Source organism: Orcinus orca, chromosome 12, assembly GCF_937001465.1.
Source record: "Orcinus orca chromosome 12, mOrcOrc1.1, whole genome shotgun sequence".
In the NCBI taxonomy this organism is placed as follows: domain Eukaryota; kingdom Metazoa; phylum Chordata; class Mammalia; order Artiodactyla; family Delphinidae; genus Orcinus; species Orcinus orca.
Genome location: NC_064570.1, coordinates 15,726,800 through 15,746,362, shown reverse-complemented (window position 1 = coordinate 15,746,362; position 19,563 = coordinate 15,726,800). Strand labels below are relative to the sequence as shown.

The 19,563-nt window shown below is 38.5% G+C and overlaps 1 protein-coding gene across 1 annotated transcript in view; it reads right to left on the bottom strand.

The window, feature by feature from the left end:
* The window catches only part of KATNA1 (katanin catalytic subunit A1), a 35,439-nt gene that overhangs the window by 3,920 nt on the left and 11,956 nt on the right, over positions 1–19,563 (bottom strand). The window contains exons 4-7 of the mRNA XM_004263726.4: positions 17,876–18,056; positions 6,262–6,383; positions 4,522–4,627; positions 3,152–3,310 (exon numbers count right to left, since the gene is read on the bottom strand). Coding sequence (XP_004263774.1) covers positions 3,152–3,310; positions 4,522–4,627; positions 6,262–6,383; positions 17,876–18,056 — 568 coding nt within the window. The remainder of the gene's footprint in view (positions 1–3,151; positions 3,311–4,521; positions 4,628–6,261; positions 6,384–17,875; positions 18,057–19,563) is intronic.

Here is a 19,563-nt window from a genome sequence, read left to right as displayed (position 1 = left end):
TTGGGAAATCCTAATAGTTAAATCTCACTTTCTTTTCTAGTTAAAAACTTGAATTCTAAGTCATCTACTGCCTCCAAAGGGATAGTAAGATAATAATAATTTTAAATTTTATTTATTTATTTTTGGCTGCGTTGGGTCTTTGTTGCAGTGTGCGGGCTTACTGTGGTGGCTTCTCTTGTTGCAGAGCACGGGATCTAGGCGCACAGGCTTCATTAGTTGTGGCATGCAGGCTCAGTAGTTGTGGCTCACGGGCTCTAGAGTGCAGGCTCAGTAGTTGTGGCGCAAGGGCTTAGTTGCTCCGTGGCATGTGGGATCTTTCCGGACCAGGGATCGAACCCGTGTCCCCTGCACTGGCAGGCAGATTCTTAACCAAGAGCCCTAATAATACATTTTTAATAAGGTATCCTTACTTGGATCTTAGATACTGTGTACAAACATTTTTGTACTTTCTTTTCAAGAAACAGAGGGAGAAAAATAAACTGGATGGAGGGAAAGAAAGAAAAAAGCAAACATGCAAGAAAATTTATAATTGAAATTCTAGCTAGCAACCATCTACCAACAGAACCAACAACAAAAATTAAATTTCAAGCAAAAATTACTAGATTGAGTCTTCCCAAATACTGAGGGTGTGCAGAAAGGTCTGACTTAAAGCAGAGGCTATGTGGCACATTTAAAATTGGCTTTGGATGACCTGAGAAAGTAATGTAGAGAGACTCGGAGAGGAAACCAATTGTTTCTGCCTGCACAGCATGGCTCCTTATGATAAGAGAAGCTGTCTTTCTCATTTGTAAATCATCTCTCTCTCATTCTTATTCCATTACTTCAAGAGAGGCCAACTCTGCTGGAGTCCCAGGAGGGTCCAGGCATATGCATGTGACTGAAAAGAGACCAAACATTAATCTCTGGAATTTTGCTGGAACAACTGAGAGTGTTGTTCACTTGATTAGATTTCTGACACTTGAAAATGAAAGTTCCTGACAATACAACAAAAACTATACAATTAAGTTTTTATATGTGTTTGTTACCATGTCATGTGAAAAACCCTGGACAGACTTTTATAATATGTAAGTGGCCTTATTCAAAATACAGGCCCTGAGGAATGCTCACTTTGAGAGGTCCAGGGGGAGGGGCACTCAAGAGAGAGGCAGTCATCTGTAGAGCAGTCAAAACCAAAATATGAGAGGCAGTACAATTTTACTCGAGAGAGTCCATATGAACAGAAGCAAATCAAGGTGGTTTCAAATGAGCCCTAACCGAAATGCAGAAAGGCAGAAGCTCCCATCTGCAGGCACTGGTTTGTGACCGAGCCCCTGCTCAAGTGGGCAACGCAAAGTAGCTCGCTCCAGATAAGCAAGGACTTGTTTAAAGATGGTTAAGATTCTCCTGGGCAATACCAGGGAAGCAGTAAAAAATAAGTTGTTTGATGTGTCTTTATAAACCGCAGTATACAAAAATACTGCAAATTACTACTTTGTAAGAGGCTTTCCCTCATAGAAGAAAATAGTCCTTTTTCCTTAATATAAAACCCTACATTAAAAAAAAATCAAATAACTCTTAAACAGTAACAGTTAATATTTATGAGTCCTTATGAGTCAGGCTCTGTATTAAGCAGTTTACATGTATTGGCTGATTTCACCCTCCAAACATTACAGAGGTAGGTCCTAAATTACTGTCCTCCTCTTATAGATAAAGCAACTGAGGGACAGGAGAGGAATTTTCCCACAATTAGCCATCTAGGAAAGTGACAGAAGTGGGGTCTTAACCCAGGCCACCGGACTCTAAAGACGCCACACTCAGCCATTCACCCTATTTACTTTTTTTTTTTCTTTTTTGGCATGCGGGATATCTTAGTTCCCCAACCAGAGTTTGAACCTGTGCCCCCTGCAGTGGGAGCGTGGAGTCTTAACCACTGGACCATCAGGGAAGTCCCCATTCACCCTATTTAGCTTACTTTTTTTTTAAATAAAATTTTTAAACTATTTATTTTGGCCGCTCCGGGTCTCAGTTGCGGCATGCAGACTTCTTAGTTGTGGCACGCATGGGGGATCTAGTTCCCCGACGAGGGATCGAACCCGGGCCCCCGGCACTGGGAGCGTGGAATCTTACCCACTGGACCACCAGGGAAGTCCCCTAGCTTACATTTTTAAAAGGCCTAGTTATTCTGGAATACTGACAATATAATTTTTCCCCTGAAGCAAATAGCAAGCTAATTTTTCAAAAGGATCTAAGAGGTTCTCCATTAGATTCCTATTGTGGGATGGACTATTAATAATCCATAAGAACTTGTCAGAATTTACATTCTGCCTTATGAATTATCGAAGTTGAAGGAGAAAGAAAATGGGAACCGAAACAGGAAGAAGCCTTTACAGAAAACAGATAACATGAAATTGTGAGGGTTTTGTTTGTTTATTCTCAGCCTAGGAAGGAAGATCTGGTATAATATTAGCATGGTCATCTAAGGTTTTGTCCACCACGACCAGGAATGTAAATCTTTTTCACTATCTATATAATAAACATAACTCTGTCCTCATGCATATAACTACACAATTTCTTAAATGAGGTAAGACGGAAACAGTAAGTGAAACAAAGTCTGAAGTCTAAAAAGCTGTTGAATTCAACCTAAACACTCAAGCAGAACTTGTTGAATTACATTTCTTCTACTGATACTCAGATGAGTGGCAGTGGAAGAAGGAAAAAGAAACTCAAAGAAGCGAAGAACTTAATCTAAAGACTGGGTCATTAAACTCAGGGTATTTGATATAGTTAATAGATTGGAGGTAATCTCAGTTCCATATCTACTTATGATTTTCACCTTTTCTCATTTTTGTTCTAATACTGCATTTACGATAACTAAGCCTGATTTAAAAACCGTAATAATTTCACATTCCTATAGCAGATCAGTAATGCAGATCCCGTAACATGAGCATGTCCATAAGCTAACAGAGACAGCCTTTCATCCAGAGAAAAGGAGTCAAAGAGAAATGCAAGTTATTCATGTTAGTATTGAATAAAAATTTTCTACCTTCAAGAGCACAGGAATCACACTCTGGGCACAAAAGCATCCTGCCTAGCGATTCTACATGCTGTAATTACAACTCACTTTCTCCCCTTCTAGAGGTAAAGAATCATTAGAGTTAGCTCAAGCACTCACCATTTCGAACAGAAGACGAACAAGCTTCTCAGACTCTCCTCTGTATTTGGAAGTCAGAGTTGATGAAGAGACATTGAAGAATGTTGTCTTGCATTCAGTAGCTACTGCTTTAGCAAGGAGGGTCTTTCCTGTGCCAGGTGGGCCAACCATCAACACTCCCTGTTGGGAATATAATAGCATCAGCAAAGGATTTATGTGCCATTGTTCTAATTCACAAGAATTCCGTTACTAAGGATCAATTTTCAACCAACTTACACATAACATTAAGACAAGTAAAAGACAAAGATAAACAGAAGGATACTTTATCACAAATTTACTTTTTCCATTACAAAAGTAGGGGAACTACACATTATTAAAAAATTGGAACTAAGAGATGAGAAATAATATAATCAATATTATAGTACTGATATAATATCATACCCTAGCACAGGTACCATTAGTATCTGGATATATTTCCTGCTAGTCTTTTTGCTCAAATTAGTTTTTTTTTTTTACATAGCTGTATGTCCATAATTTTGTATCTTGCTTATCACTTAACCTTTCAAGAATTTTAAAAAATAAGTACAGAGTTAGCCATTAGCACATTTCCCAAATCCAAGAGTTTTTTGGACAGTCTCTTTTCATATCAGCACATGACTTTTAAAAAGTACTCATTAGATACAGATATATCTTATTAGTTTCTTAAGAACAATTCCAAGAAATATAGATGTAAGTTCTGCAACACAACACGTAAAATGGAGTATTTTTGCATTAGGTGACCTGTTCATATTTGCGAATGTAAGCTCATTATAAATCTGCTATGTGTCCAACTTTCCAAATATTCACATTGTACCTATTCCTTTTTTTTTAGTAAATTTATTTATTCATTCATTCATTCATTCATTCATTTATTTATGCTGCATTGGGTCTTCGTTGCTGTGCATGGGCTTTCTCTAGTTGCGGTGAGCAGGGGCTACTCTTCGTTGCAGTGCGCATGCTTCTCATTTGTGGTGGCTTCTCTTGTTGCAGAGCACGGGCTCTAGGTGCGCAGGCTTCCATAGTGGGCTCAGTAGTTGTGGCACATGGGCTTAGCTGCTCCGCAGCAAGTGGGACCTTCTTGGACCAGGGCTCGAACCCGTGTCCCCTGCATTGGCAGGTGGAGTCTTAACCGCTGTGCCACCAGGGAAGTCCTGTACCTATTTCTTATTCTGGAAACCTTGCAGTAGCTCTTGGTCTAAACAAAGTTCTGAATAACACAACATAGTTTAAAATAATTTTCTTTACCTGCTCTATTTTCTCCTCCCACTTCCCCCAACACAGATAAATACTGGCTTTCTATAGCAATGCACTTGCCATTTGCTTTGACAATGCCGTTACAGTAATACACTTACTTTCCATGGTCTCCTAATGCCTTTGAAGAATTCTGGCATCCACATTGGTAACACCACAGCTTCCTTAAGCAACTTTTTAGCTTCTACTAAATCAGCAATATCATCCCTGAAAGAGAAGATATTTTATCAACAACCTTGTAGTTGTTGATAAACTAACTACAACAACCTAACTCTATGTAGTCATTCTTGAGAATCACTGAAAGCACATGATTTTACGTTGCTGACAGAATGCTAAGCTTCTTCCTAGGCACTAGTGAACTAACACACTGTGACGAGGCCTGCCACACCAACCAGTATATAGAAAGAGCACAATCTGAATCTTCGATTCTTTTTTAATTTTTTTAAATATTTATTTATTTGGCCGCATCAGGTCTTAGTTGCGGCACGTGGGATCTTCGTTGCCGTGTGGGGAATCTTCAGTTGTAGTGTGTGGGATCCGGTTCCCTGACCAGGGATCGAACTCGAGCCCCCTGCATTAGGAGCGCAGAGTCTTACCCACTGGACCACCAGGGAAGTCCCTGAATCTTCAATTCTTGGGAGTAATGATTTTCAGCTTGGTGAATGAGAACACAGGTCTATAGGCCTACAATTTAAGTATTATGCCATTTCATTTTAAAGTTCTGCTCTTAAAATGCTCATTCCATAAATTCCATGATTTAGAAATAATGAGCCCATTAAAAAAACCCATAAAGAATAAAAAGGGCATAAAGCAGATACAGCTTGCAAAACTGCTGTTTTGCCCCCAACCCTATCAAGAGATAGACACCAAGATTAAAGAGTATCATAGAAAAAAAATTAAAAATAAAAAATAAATAAAGAGTATCATAGAGATTGCCATGAAGTCATCTCCAACCACTAGAACACAACTACTACTACAACAACCGGTACACGTGGCATGATAATATATTATGATATATGACATGATAATATATTTGAAAATACCCCTCAAAACTATACCTAAAAATAATTAAAGTTTTAACAAAAAACGTATAACAGAATGTACCTAACTTTGTGGGAAAGGGAGATTTATAACTCACTGTGATAAATTACAGTTCTTTGATTAGATATAATATTTATTTTTTTAATTGAAGTATAGTTGATTTACACTTTTGTATTAGTTTCAGGTGTACAGCAGGGTGATTCAGTTAGACATACAACTACATCTATTTTTTTTTTCAGTCTTTTCCCTTAGGTTATTCCAAAGGGATTCTTTTCCCTTTAGGTTATTACAAAATATTAAGTATAGTTCCCTATGCTATATAGTAGGTCCTTGTTGGTTACCTATTTTATATATAGCAGTGTGTGTATGTTAATCCCAAACTCCTAACTTATCCCTTAGATATAACAGGAATAAAGTTGAGAACCACTGCTCTAATAGGATATAAAAGCAACATATATTGTATAAACCTAAAGATAACAAGCAATACACACGCATAGAATCACTGCCATTTTACCACTGGAGAATGTCCCCAAAAGATGTAATTTCTGTGATCTTGTTCCCATTCTGTATGTAGAATTTTTAATTTAATAAGAATTTTATTATTATTTCATTAAATTAAAAAATCTCAGACAAAAACTGGTACAGCCTGAACCAAAGTCAAGTTTTTCATTACGTGTCATGCTCACATTGTATGTCCTCAGGTTCTATCCTCAAGGACTGATCTTCAGTACATGCCCACATTTGTTCCATTTTCTGTTCCAAAAAGCAACACCCAATTATTTTGTTGTGATATAACTTACCATCGAACATTGGGATTCTGAGAAATTATATCTCTTTCCAAAGCTTCTACTAAGTCCTTATCGTATCCAGTACTATCAAATTTATTTGTCTCTGGTTCTGTAACTGCAGCAGGTGATTTGTTCTACACAAACAGAGAGAAAAAACAAGAGCTTTTGATTGACTCAAAAATTATATTTTGTTTCTATGAGTCAGAAACAAAGATTGGACTTAGGTGACATTTTTTAAAAAGCTAATGTAATAGTACCAAGTAATAAGGACAGAATCAAAGACTACAAGTCATCCTTCTACATCAACATCAGAGTTTCATACAGAATTTTTATTTTTACATAAAAAGTATGACAACGGTATTAAAGAAAAATAAAAATATTATGCATATGAACTGACAATAGTAAAAATTAATATTGAGATAAACTGTAGTCCCTAGTGAATATTAGATATGTATGGCATTTATCTCAAAACTTTAGAAGAGATAAGGTTATAGACAGATGGTTTATTTAGCTAAGATTATGGGTCAATCTTTAACATGTACTCAGTCCCCATTGATACTCCCAAAACATCCCTTTTCACTATTCCCACATCCCTCCAAAAGACACCTCAGTCCTTCGGAGAGATTTTCCCTCCCACCCTCTGTGATGACAGTCATTAGGGCCGCAAGATGCACACTAAAGCACTCCAAGGCACAACAGTGAACTCACAGGGCGCTGCAGGATTTTTCAGATTTTTGAGGGAAATACAAAAACACCTGTTTGAACATTGGGTGAACTACCGGCTCGAGGTAGTTCAGTTTCTCCGTGAAGACTGCTGCATTCCTTTCAATAATCCCGTATTTTTTGTGAGGCTGGATTTTTGGCAGTTGCTGTGATAAAACATATACCGGGAAAAATCAATGTGGAAGAGGAATGACAGTGGAATGTCCACTGTGACTCCAAGGTCTGAGAAACTGTACAGTGTCCAAAAGGTGTTGTTGGGACATAAAGAGTTGTTTTAACCAAATTTCAAATGGATGGGTATTCTTTTTGTCCTAGAGGTGCTATGAAAAAACTGCTGAGACAGTCGTGAATTTTATAAGCCAAGAAAATTTATGAAACTTTATATTGGTGTAAATAATCATTTACTTGGTCTTGTACTAGGATTGTTACCCCCATCTCCAAAATCCATAACATTTTTTTGCCCATAACATGATGACTTCTTTGTCACTGGTGCTGTCTAAAGTCAGTACTAATGTCTAGACTTAACCAATATTTATGACGTTCAAAGTCTTACACTAGATGACCAAATAAGTGCCTGTCTCACAATTTACATATTTAGTATCCAATAGGAACATTAAAGATTCAAGGGAGGTGTTGTATAACATTTAAAAGAGGAGGTTATCTTTTCTTCTAAGTATTTATGAAGTTGTTATTCATTCACAGATACTAATCTATTCTGTACGAGCAGCTGCGGGGGATAGAAAGAAGACACTGTTCCTATTAGAAACTTAAACTGCAAGCCCAGGGAAACGCAAATATAAGGCACTTTATCAGCAGTTCTCACCTTATTTTCTCCCATAGAACACAGTGCTGAGGGAATGTTTGCAGACAAAGCAAAACAAATTTCAGACAGGCAGAAAGGAGAAACAATTCTATAATAGGTCGGCCAAGGGGAGCTATGGAATTTCAAATTTTGACATTTCTAAGGGAAAATACTAACAACTACCAGGAGGTAAAAGAAAGCAGTAGAGGTTAAAAAGAATGTAGACTCCTTTTTGGTGCTCAAAATAAACTTGACATAAATTTGACAACTTCGACAAAATGGATCACTATTTGAAAAACACAAACTACTACAACTCAACTATTATGAAAAAGATCATTTAAACAGCCCTTCAACTTCTAGGGAAATTGAATTCATAATTTAAAAACTTCCAAAAAAGATATCCAAGCCCAGATGGTTTCATTGGAAAATTTTATCAAACATTTAAACAAGAACTACCAATTCTACACAATCTCTTCCAGAAGAATGAACATTTTTCAATTCATTTTATGAAGTTACTATTACTGTGATACCAAAATCAAAGAGAATTAAAAAACAAAACAAAAAGATTATAGACCAATATCCCTCATAAATGCAAAAATCCTTAACAAAATATTACCAAATAGAATTCAGTAAGATATAAAGAGAATTATATACCATGACCAAGTGAGGTTTATTCCAAGGATGCAAGGCTAGTTCAAAATTCAAACAATAAATAAATCAATATAATCCACATATTAACAGGCAAAGAAGGAAAACTACATGATCATGCAACAGATGCCAAAAAGCACGTGACAGAACTCAACATCCATTCGTGGTAAACACGAATTTCTTCAACTTGGTAAGAAGCACACACAAAAATTCTTCAGCGGGTTTCCCTGGTGGCGCAGTGGTTGAGAGTCCGCCTGCCGATGCAGGGCACGCGGGTTCGTGCCCCGGTCCGGGAAGATCCCACATGCCGCGGAGCGGCTGGGCCCGTGAGCCATGGCCGCTGAGCCTGCGCATCTGGAGCCTGTGCTCCGCAACGGGAGAGGCCACAGCAGTGAGAGGTCCGCGTACCAAAAAAAAAAAAAAAAAAAAAAAAAAATTCTACAGCTAACATTATATTTAATGATGAAACACTGAATGCTTTCCCCACTAAGATCAGGATGTCCACTTTCATCACACTTATTCAACATAGTGCTAGAAGTTGTAGCCAGTGTAACAGAGCAAGAAAAGGACATATACACATACAAATCCAAAAGGAAGAAATAAAACTGTTCTATTTCAGATGGCATGATGTTTACCCAGAGAATTCCAAGGAATCTACAAAAATTCTCCTAGAATTAATAAATGACTTCAGCAAGGTGGCAGGATACTAAATATACGTAAAAAGTCAATTTTATCATTAGGGAAATGCAAATCAAAACCTCAGTGAGATACTAGTTCACACCATTTGGATGGCTATTACAAAACTATTACAAAACTAGAACAAACTAACTAACTAACTAAAAAAACCACACACAGAAAATAACAAGTGTTGGCAGGGACTTCCCTGGTGGGTTAAGAGTCTGCCTGCCAATGCAGGAGACACGGATTCAATCCCTGGTCTGGGAAGATCCCACATGCCATGGGGCAACTGAGCCTGTACTCTAGAGCCCACGAGCCACAAATACTGAGCCCACGTGCCACAAATACTGAGCCCACGTGCCACAACTACTGAAGCCCGCGCGCCTAGAGCCCATGCTCCGCAACAAGAGAAGCCACTGCAATGAGAAGCCCGCACACCACAACAAAGAGTAACCCCTGCTCACTGCAACTAGAGAAAGCCCGCGCACAGCAACGAAGACCCAACGTAGCCATAAATAAATAAATAAATAAATAAATTTATTTTTTAAAAAAAGAAAATAACAAGTGTTGGCAAAGATGTGGAGAAATTGGAACATTGTGCACTGTTAGTAGAAATGTGAAATGATGCAGCCACTGTGGAAACGTTTGGTGATTCCTCAAAAAATTAAAAACAGAATTATACACGAATACTTCTGTATATGAATATATATATATCTCCAAAAGACTTGAAAGCAGGGTCTTGAAGAGACATTTATATACCCGTGACATAGAAGCATTATTTACAATAGCCAAAAGGTGGAAGCAACCGAAGTGTCCTTTGATGGATGACTGGATAAACAAAATATGGTATATACATGCAACGGAATATGAGCCTTAAAAAGGAATGACATTCTGACACATGCTATCAAATGGATGAACCCTGAAGACATTATGCTAAGTAGGAAAACCAGTCACAAAAGAACAAATACTGTATGATTCCACTCATGTGAGGTACTTAGAGGAATCAAACTCATAGAGACAGAAAGTAGAATAGTGGTTGCCAGGGCCTGTGGGCAGGGGGAAGGAACAGGGAATGCAATATTATGATCTATAACGAGAAATACATACTTAGTTTTAGTCCTATTCCTGGCATATAACTCCTAAAACCCTTATGATTTCCTAACTGATAAGAGCAATGGAAGCATCTTTTGTTATAATATGCAGTTTTTGTTCCCAGCTCCTGAATTAGATCCAGAGCAGTAAAGGTGAAAGAGGTGTTTTTTGATACTCATAACAAGCCCCTTCAACTCAACCTGAGTTTACGTTAATGAGGTGATTTTTGGAAAGCCCCTAGTTAATCACAGGATGGGGACTGTTGTCAGGGGAACCAAACTTGTGATTAGAGGGTTGGAACTTACAGTGCTACCATACAACCTCTGGGGAGAAAGAGAGGTTGGAGGTTCAATGAATCACCAATGGCCAATGATTTAATCCATCATACCCATGTAATGAAGCCTCCATAAAACCCCAAAAGGATAGGGTATGGTGAACATGCGGAGGTGCTAGGAGGGTGGCGTATCTGGAGAAGGCATGGAAGCTCTGCGTCCCTTCCCACGTACCTTGCCCTGGGCTTCTCTTCCATCTAGCTGTTGCTGAATTGCATCCTTTGTAATAAACTGGTAAATCTAGTAAGAAAACTGTTTTCCTGAGTTCTGTGAGCTGCTCTAACTAATTATCAAACCCAAGGGGGTTGTTTTGGTAACCTCTGATTTATACCAGTTGGTCAGAAGCACAGGTGACAAGCTGGACTTGCAACTGGCATGTGATGTGGAGGCACCCTGTGCAACTGAACTCTTAACCTGTGGATCTGATGCCAGTTGAGTTAGACTGTAGGACACACAACTGGTGTCAAAGAATTGCTTGATGTGGAAAAAAAATCCTACACATTTGGAGTACAGAAGTGTTTTGCAAGTAGCAAGCAGAAAGAAAAATAGAGTTTTCCTTATCAGGGAGTTATTGTTTAACGGGCACAGAGTTTCAGTTTTGCAAAATTAAAAACGTTCTGTGGATGTATGGTGGTGATAGTTCCACAGCAATGTGAATGTACTCAATTGCACTTTAAGAAATGCATACTTAGGGCTTCTCTGGTGGCGCAGTGGTTGAGAGTCCACCTGCCGATGCAGGGGACACGGTTTCGTGCCCCGGTCCAGGAAGATCCCACATGCTGTGGAGCGGCTGGGCCCGTGAGCCGTGGCTGCTGAGCCTGTGAGTCCAGAGCCTGTGCTCCGCAACGGGAGAGGCCACAACAGTGAGAGGCCCGCATACCGCAAAAAAAAAAAAAAAAAAAAAAGGAAAGAAATGCATACTTAAAAATGGCTAAAATGGTAAATTTTACGTTATACATATTTAAACCACAATTTAAAAGAATTTTTTTTTTCTTTTTTTTTTTTGCGGTACGCGGGCCTCTTACTGTTGTGGGCTTTTTGCGGAGCGCTCCAGACGTGCAGGCTCAGCGGCCATGGCTCACGGGCCCAGCCACTCCGTGGCATGTGGGATCTTCCCGGACCGGGGCACGAACCCGCGTCCCCTGCATCGGCAGGCGGACTCTCAACCACTGCGCCACCAGGGAAGCCCTAAAAGAATTTTTTAAGTCACTTGTATTTCTATATACTAGCAATAAATATGTGGATACTGAAATAAAAAATACAATACCACTGATACAATCACTTAGAAAAGTGAAATACTTAGGTTTAAAATCTAACAAAATATATGCAAGACCTGTATGCTGAAAACTACACAATGCTGATGAAAGAAATCAAAGATCTAAAGGAGATAACATGTTCATGGATTGGAAGACTCAATGTAACAAAGATCTTAATTTCCCCCAAACTGATACATAGGTTTAACATAATTCCTATCAGAATATCAGCAAGATTCTTTGTAGATGTAGAAAAGCTGATTCCAAAATTTACATGAAAAAAAAGGAACTAGAATAGCTAAAATAACTTTGAAAAGGAAGAATAAAATGGGATGAATTAGTCTACTCAATTTCAAGCTTACTATGTACATAACACAGTATATAACTATAGTAACCAAGACTGTGTGGAGTATTGGTTGAGAGACAGATACATGTATCAATGAAATGTAATAGAGAGCCCATAGACAGACCCACACAAATATGCCCAAATAATTTTTGACCAAGGTGTAAAAAATTTATTTTATTGAAGTATATTTACAATGTTGTATTAATTTCTGCTGTACAGTACAGTGACTCAGTTATATATATATATATATATATATATATATATACATGTATATTCTTTTTCATATTTTTTCCATATAGTTTATTACAGGATATTGAATGTAGTTCTCTGTGCTATAACAAATCCTTTTCAACAAAAGGTGCTGGAGCAATTGAACATGTATAGGCAAAAAATGAACCTTGACCTAAGTCTCACACGTTACACAAAAATCAACTCAAAACAGATCATGGACTTAGATGTAAAACATAAAATTATAAAACTTTTAAGAAAAAAATTAAAAAATTTTGGGATCTAGGGCTAGGCAAAGAATTACAAACTTGACACCAAAAGCATAATTTATAAAAAGGAAATGTTGGACTTTACCAAAATTAAAATCTTTTGCCTTGTGAAAGATCCTGCTAAAACAATGAAAAGACAAGCTACACACTTAAAGAAACTATCTGCAAAATACATAACTGACAAAGGACTAGTCTCTAGACTATATAAAGAGCTCTCAAAACTCAAGACTAAAAAAAAACTCATTTGCATAATGGGCAATAGACTTAAGAGAGACATTTTACTGAAGACACTTGTTTCTGTGCTCTTATTTCCTTTTCTTTAGTCATTTGTACAGCTACTATTTAGAGGAATAGACCAACTCAACATAGAAAGACTGTTAGGATACATTGATAATCAAAAAGAACAGGCTACTTTATGATTCCAGTTACGGTAAAAAAAAAAAAAATCACGCAATAGAAAAGCATTAAAAGCATATACCATGAGATTAACAGAACTCTGGGTGGGTAAGAATGTGAGTCTGAGTTTTCTTTTTTCATTTGCTCTATTTTCTGATTTTCTAAGTGAATAGGTAACAAAAGGTTTTAAATAGGAAAAAAAAATTTATTCATTCTGTATGACTTAATGGCTTTATCTCTTCCATGAAGCTTTCTCACTACTACCAACTCCTTCTAAGAATTCTGCTATTTTTAGTCACTAGCTACCACCAGTTTAACATCTAATTGTTCTATAATTGTTTGAAATATATTATTCTGATCTCCCCAAATGTAAGTTTCTCAACACTGGGCATATATTACCAACAAAGACACACTGGCTGATTTGGGAAGAAAATCTATTCTATACACTTGTTCTTTGGCTGTCAAGTCCTGAGGATTTTAGCACGTAAGTCATGTCTACACTCAGCAAAGACACAGATAAGATCTCCTCTTTTTTTTTGCAGTACGCGGGCCTCTCACTGTTCTGGCCTCTCCCATTGCGGAGCACAGGCTCCGGACGCGCAGGCTCAGCGGCCATGGCTCACAGGCCTAGCCGCTCCGCGGCACGTGGGATCTTCCCGGACCGGGGCACGAACCCGTGTCCCCTGCATCGGCAGGCGGACTCTCAACCACTGCGCCACCAGGGAAGCCCCTAAGATCTCCTCTTAATGTAGCTGATTTTATGTTTATTTATTATACTTTGTCCTCTTGCCCTATTCTTGAAACAGTAGAGAATCAAAGGGTGATAGAAACACTATTTGTTTTAAACTGAAGGCTAAAATACTTCCATTGGTAAATAAGAACTTTTTTTCAAAGTGAGCCTCCTTCTGGGGAATTTATTTTTATCCTACTTTTAACCTAATAATTCTACTTTTGCATTTAGATAAATTAAAGAGCATTTTGAATGTAGTCATCAACCTCTAAGATATTTCATTAAAATTTTAAAAAATGCAATGGTGAAACTGTTCAAGTCAATAGCATATGTAACAAAAATCTCAGTTACCTGGAATGTTTGGGAAATAATAGCTAACATTTATTGAGCACACACTAGGTAGAAAAAAAAGTTATCTTGGGGCTTCCCTGGCGGCGCAGTGGTTAAGAATCCGCCTGCCAATTCCGGGGACGTGGGTTCGAGCCCTGGGCCAGGAAGATCCCACATGCCGCGGAGCAACTAAGCCCATGCGCCACAACTACTGAGCCTGTGCTCTAGAGCCCACGAGCCACAACTACTGAGCCCGTGTGCCTACAGCCCATGCTCCACAACAAGAGAAGTCACCGCAATGAGGAAGCCCGCGCACCACAACGAAGAGCAGCCCCCGCTCAACGCAACTAGAGAAAGCCCGTGTACAGCAACGAAGACCCAACGCAACCAAAAATAAATAAAATAAATTTTTTTAAAAAAAGTTATTTTATTTATCCTACAAAAACTCTATAAGACAGGCGTTAAAGTAATTTTATATATGAGGGGATAAAATTTAGAAAGCCCAAGTAGCTTATGGTAATACATCCAGAAACAGCAGGGATGGTGCTGAAATACAAGTCTACATGATTCCAAAGCCCATACTCTTAATCACCATGCTATATTTTTGAAAAGCTTTATATCTTCCTGTTTTAACAAGCAAATCATATTAATTCAATTTAATTTATACAACTGATTTGCTGATTATAGTACCTCAGGTTCTACACATCATTTCTCAGGGTATAAAAGTATAGATATAAAGTGAAAAAGGTATAGGACATTGAGCTCTACAAACCACAGATGGTTAAAAGGCTTACAACCCACACCCTAGATGATAGGCAAGGGCAACCTTCGTATTGATAATACTGCCTAAGGCCAGAGGCATTAGCCACCTTCCGCATACCCTTCCTTGTTTCAGGAACTACAATAGCACTGCTGTTGCTGAAAGTACAGAAATACAGGACTATGGAACGATGGTGAGAGGGACTCAAGGGAACTGACTATCCAGATGTACAAGGGCAAATGACCTCCAGAAATGGGGAGGACGGGGAATAAAGGTGATGACACAAAATCAAGAGCTAAAAGCACATCTGTATCTATACCAACAAGGAAGGTTATATTTAAAGGTGTGGCTTGGCTGGTTACTGGATGAGGTTCTCAAGCAGAATTACAAAGTTAGATTGCAAATTTAGGAAAAAGATCTTGAAGTACGGGCTGATATGATGGTTTTTTTTTTTTTTTTTTTTTTTTTTTTTGCGGTACGCGGGCCTCTCACTGTTGTGGCCTCTCCCGTTGTGGAGCACAGGCTCTGGACGCGCAGGCTCAGCGGCCATGGCTCACGGGCCCAGCTGCTCTGCGGCATGTGGGATATTCCTGGACCAGGGCACGAACCCGTGTCCCCTGCATCGGCAGGCGGACTCTCAACCACTGCGCCACCAGGGAAGCCCATGATATGATGTTTTGAAAAGGACTGAATGGGCAGCACTGGGGGCTTTACATTTGCTTAACCCAGTTTTCACTTTGCCCAGGTGGTGTGGAGGGGTCCTTTTGGTACAACAAGCCAAGAAGTGAGCCTGTACTTTACCATTTCATAGACTAGGTATGTGCCTGGGGCAAGGGACTGGGGAGGTGGAAGTAGAGAGGACAGAAACTAGGTTCTCAGAGTCCCATATATTTCTTACTGTAAGAGAGCACAGGCCCTCAAATAATAATTGGTACTGAAATCTTGGTTTATAAATCTCATTCCTCACTAATAGGAACCAGGGTTTCCTGGAGAAATGGGGTAAATACACGAAGAGCCTGGAACATCCTATTTTGCCAGAAAATGAGGAAATGCTCAGAGAATGGTGAGTATGTGTCAAAAAGACTTAAGACCCAGCTTCAAGGGTCTCCCACTCCTCAACTCTTGGACAATTTAAGCATCAAAAAGATAGTAATAGATTTTAATTCACTGAATAAAATAAGAGTCCACCAGTCCATACTGATAAAATTAAATAAAGGGGAAGAGATAGAGTTTTTTTCTTACAGTTCAATGTCAAGTAATTAATGTAGAAGAGATAATAGCATTAGAAAATGATTTTTCAATTATCAGAGGAATAACTGCTTCAGGCAAGAATCACTGGATGCTAAAGCAAGTAACTGAAACTTTAATGAGAAATACAATATTTATATAACCTCAAAGTATCTCCCCACAAACTACTATAAAGGGAAAAAGAGTAACTGTATAGTGGAGGGACTTGGCAGGCACCACCCTAACCAAGTGATCCAATTTATCACAAGTAACAGAACAAATAAACATCCTGTGCCTCCTTATATGATACACTGAGAAGAACAAAACTTCACTTCAGTGGTATTCCTGCCAAAAATGCACAACCTTAAATCTAATCATGAGGAAACATCAGGCAAATCCAAACCGAGGAACATTCTACAAAATAACTCTTAAAAAAGTCAGGCCAAAAAAGATAAAGGCAGAGGAAATGTTCACATTAAAAGAGACTAAAGAGGGCTTCCCTGGTGGCACAGTGGTAAGAATCCTCCTGCCAATGCAGGGGACACAGGTTCGAGCCCCAGTCCAGGAAGATCCCACATGCTGCTGAGCAACTAAGCCCGTGCGTCACAACTACTAAGCCTGCGCTCTAGAGCCCGCGAGCCACAACTATTGAGCCCGCATGCCACAACTACCGAGCCTGCACGTAGAGCCCGTGCTCCACAACAAGAGAAGCCACCGCAATGAGAAGCCTGCGCACTGCAACGAAGAGTAGCTCCTGCTCACTGCAACTAGAGAAAACCCTCATGCAACAACGAAGACCCAATGCAGCCAAAAATAAATAAATTTAAAAAAAAAAATTAAAAAAGATAAAAGAGACTAAAGAAACATGACAACCAAATGCAATGTATGCTTCTATACTGGGTCCTGGCACGGGGGGCAGGGGGAGCTATAAATGACATTATTGGGATAACTGGCAAAATTTTATAAAGGTCTATGTATTAGATAACAGTACCGTATCAATGCAAAATTTATGAATTTTGATCACTACATTGTTTTCATGTGAAACAATGTCCTAGTATTTAGGAAATTGACTCTAAAACATCTAAGGGTAAAAGGGCATGATTTCATTTCTACAACTTACTCTCAATGCTTCAGGAAAAATAAAGTATATACAGAGAGTAAATGATAAAGCAAAAGGGACATAATATTAATAACTGGTAAAACTGGGGAAAGAATATATGGAAGTTCTTTTTTTTTTCTTTTATTTATTTTTTTATACAGCAGGTTCTTATTAGTCATCCATTTTATACACATCAGTGTATACATGTCAATCTCAATCTCCCAATTCACCACACTGGAAGTTCTTTATACCATTCTTGTAACTTGTTTGCAAGTCTGAAATTGTATCAAGATAGAAAGTTACAAAAAACAACCAAAATAGGGCTTCCCTGGTGGTGCAGTGGTTGAGAGTCCTCCTGCCGATGCAGGGGACATGGGTTCGTGCCCCGGTCCGGGAAGATCCCACATGCCGCAGAGCGGCTGGTCCCATGAGCCATGGCCGCTGAGCCTGCGCGTCCGGAGCCTGTGCTCCGCAACGGGAGAGGCCACAGCAGTGAGAGGCCCACGTACCCCAAAACAACAACAACAAAACAAACAAAAAAAACAAAATTATTTGTTGAATAGTGAGTAGGAAAAATCCTAGCCTAGGTGGAGTGTGACTATGGTTTTATTATAGTAGCAGATTTAATTACTAAAAATTATTAAAATTTGTACAGTCTTCATTTTTAAGGTTAATAAATAACTTTTTCATTTATGAATATCAGTAACATTTACCTTTTCCTCTCTTCCTTTATTCTGTTCTTTCTTTTCCCGACAACGAACAGCTTTCCCTCTGTCATTGTGAACACTGTGTGCGGATGGACGGTGAACTCTGACAGTTGTACTTGAACGGTTACCCTGTGGTTTAGGGTCACTGTACTGAGACGACTGGCGTTTTCTAGGTCCTGGTGAGGGTCTAATCAAATACAAGATCAATAAAATCATACTCAACTCTTGGAGTTGGTCCATATATAGATGAACACACATAGTGTGTAAGTTAGTTTATGAACTAAAGAAGCAAAGGCATAACTGAACACAAGATAAAACAAACTTGAGGTCACTGAAATCTAAGGTCTAGCATTTAAACTGGGCATAGCTGTCTGTGGTGCACTATGGTTTTATGGTAGAAATAATAGAAGTCAACTGATCATCACCTCTCTTTTAAAAGGAAATAGCTATTGTATATCGGATTAGATGAAAAATTAGTCTGATTCTTGGAAACTGAAAAGAGAACAATAATCAGAGAAGGGAGTTTTATCGAAAAAGCAAGAACAAAGCACAGGTGTAGACTTCACTTATGTACTGATATATGTGCAGTTTGGCACCATTTTATTTAGAATGTATCACAGTTCTGTTTTAATTAATAAAATTTAATCATTTTCCCATTAAAAAAACCTGACATAAGCACTGGCTATGGACAGTTACAAGAACTCATGTACAGTGCTTTACCTCTATGTAGATCACTTCATCTTTATTTCTGTGGCAGGATTTAGACCTCTCAAATACTTATTAGGCTCCTACTACACTTCTAGACTTGGTTGGGGCCAGTAAAATAAGCAATAAAAAAAGGCAGGGGAGTCCTATCCTCAAATACCTCAAGTATAGTTAAGAAAGAAGAAGATACATAAGACTAGGCAAGTATACTAGAAAGTGTGAAAGAGATCTAGTACTGTGGCAATGGGAGTGGCCTCTTAAAGACAAAGTAAATTGGACCTGGAAACACAGAAGTTGACCTAAACAAGATGGTACAATTGCAGACAAGAAAATCAGTGAAGAAAAGCAAAGAAAGCAAGATGAGCTTAATCTACGTAAAGGTTATAAAGTTACTAACTGTGAAGACAATGGTAAACATTAAAACATGATACTGAACAGATAAGGTGGTTCAGTAAGTAGATCTAAACACTGCCAGTTCAAGAGGCTTGGTTTTTAGCTGGCGGCCACTGAAAAGGTTTTAGAAAGATCAGTCTAATAATAAGATACACTGATGAAGGAAACAGAAAAAGCAGGGAGATGTTATCAAGGCATGAGATGAGGGCCTAGCTCAAGGAGTAATGATAAAAATCTAAGAGACACTATGAAAAAAGATACTCTTAGATGTGAAAGGTTGAGAATGAGAATTTGGGAGGATGATAAAGCCAAACCAATATATATGTGAAAGGAATGATGAGGGTTCAATTTTGGATTTAGAAACTTGGATAGCCAAGTAGGGATTCTGCTTTAAAATATATATTTATTTTTCCTCTTAAGAAAAATAATATAAAAGAGACACTGAATTATACTAAAGTATAAAGAATTTGAAAAAGTCACCTTAACCCCACTATCCAGAGTTAACCACTTAACATATTAGTTTATTTTCTTACGGTTGCCTTTCATTTAAACAAAATTGGAACCATTATATACACATATGCTCTTATTTTTCTCTA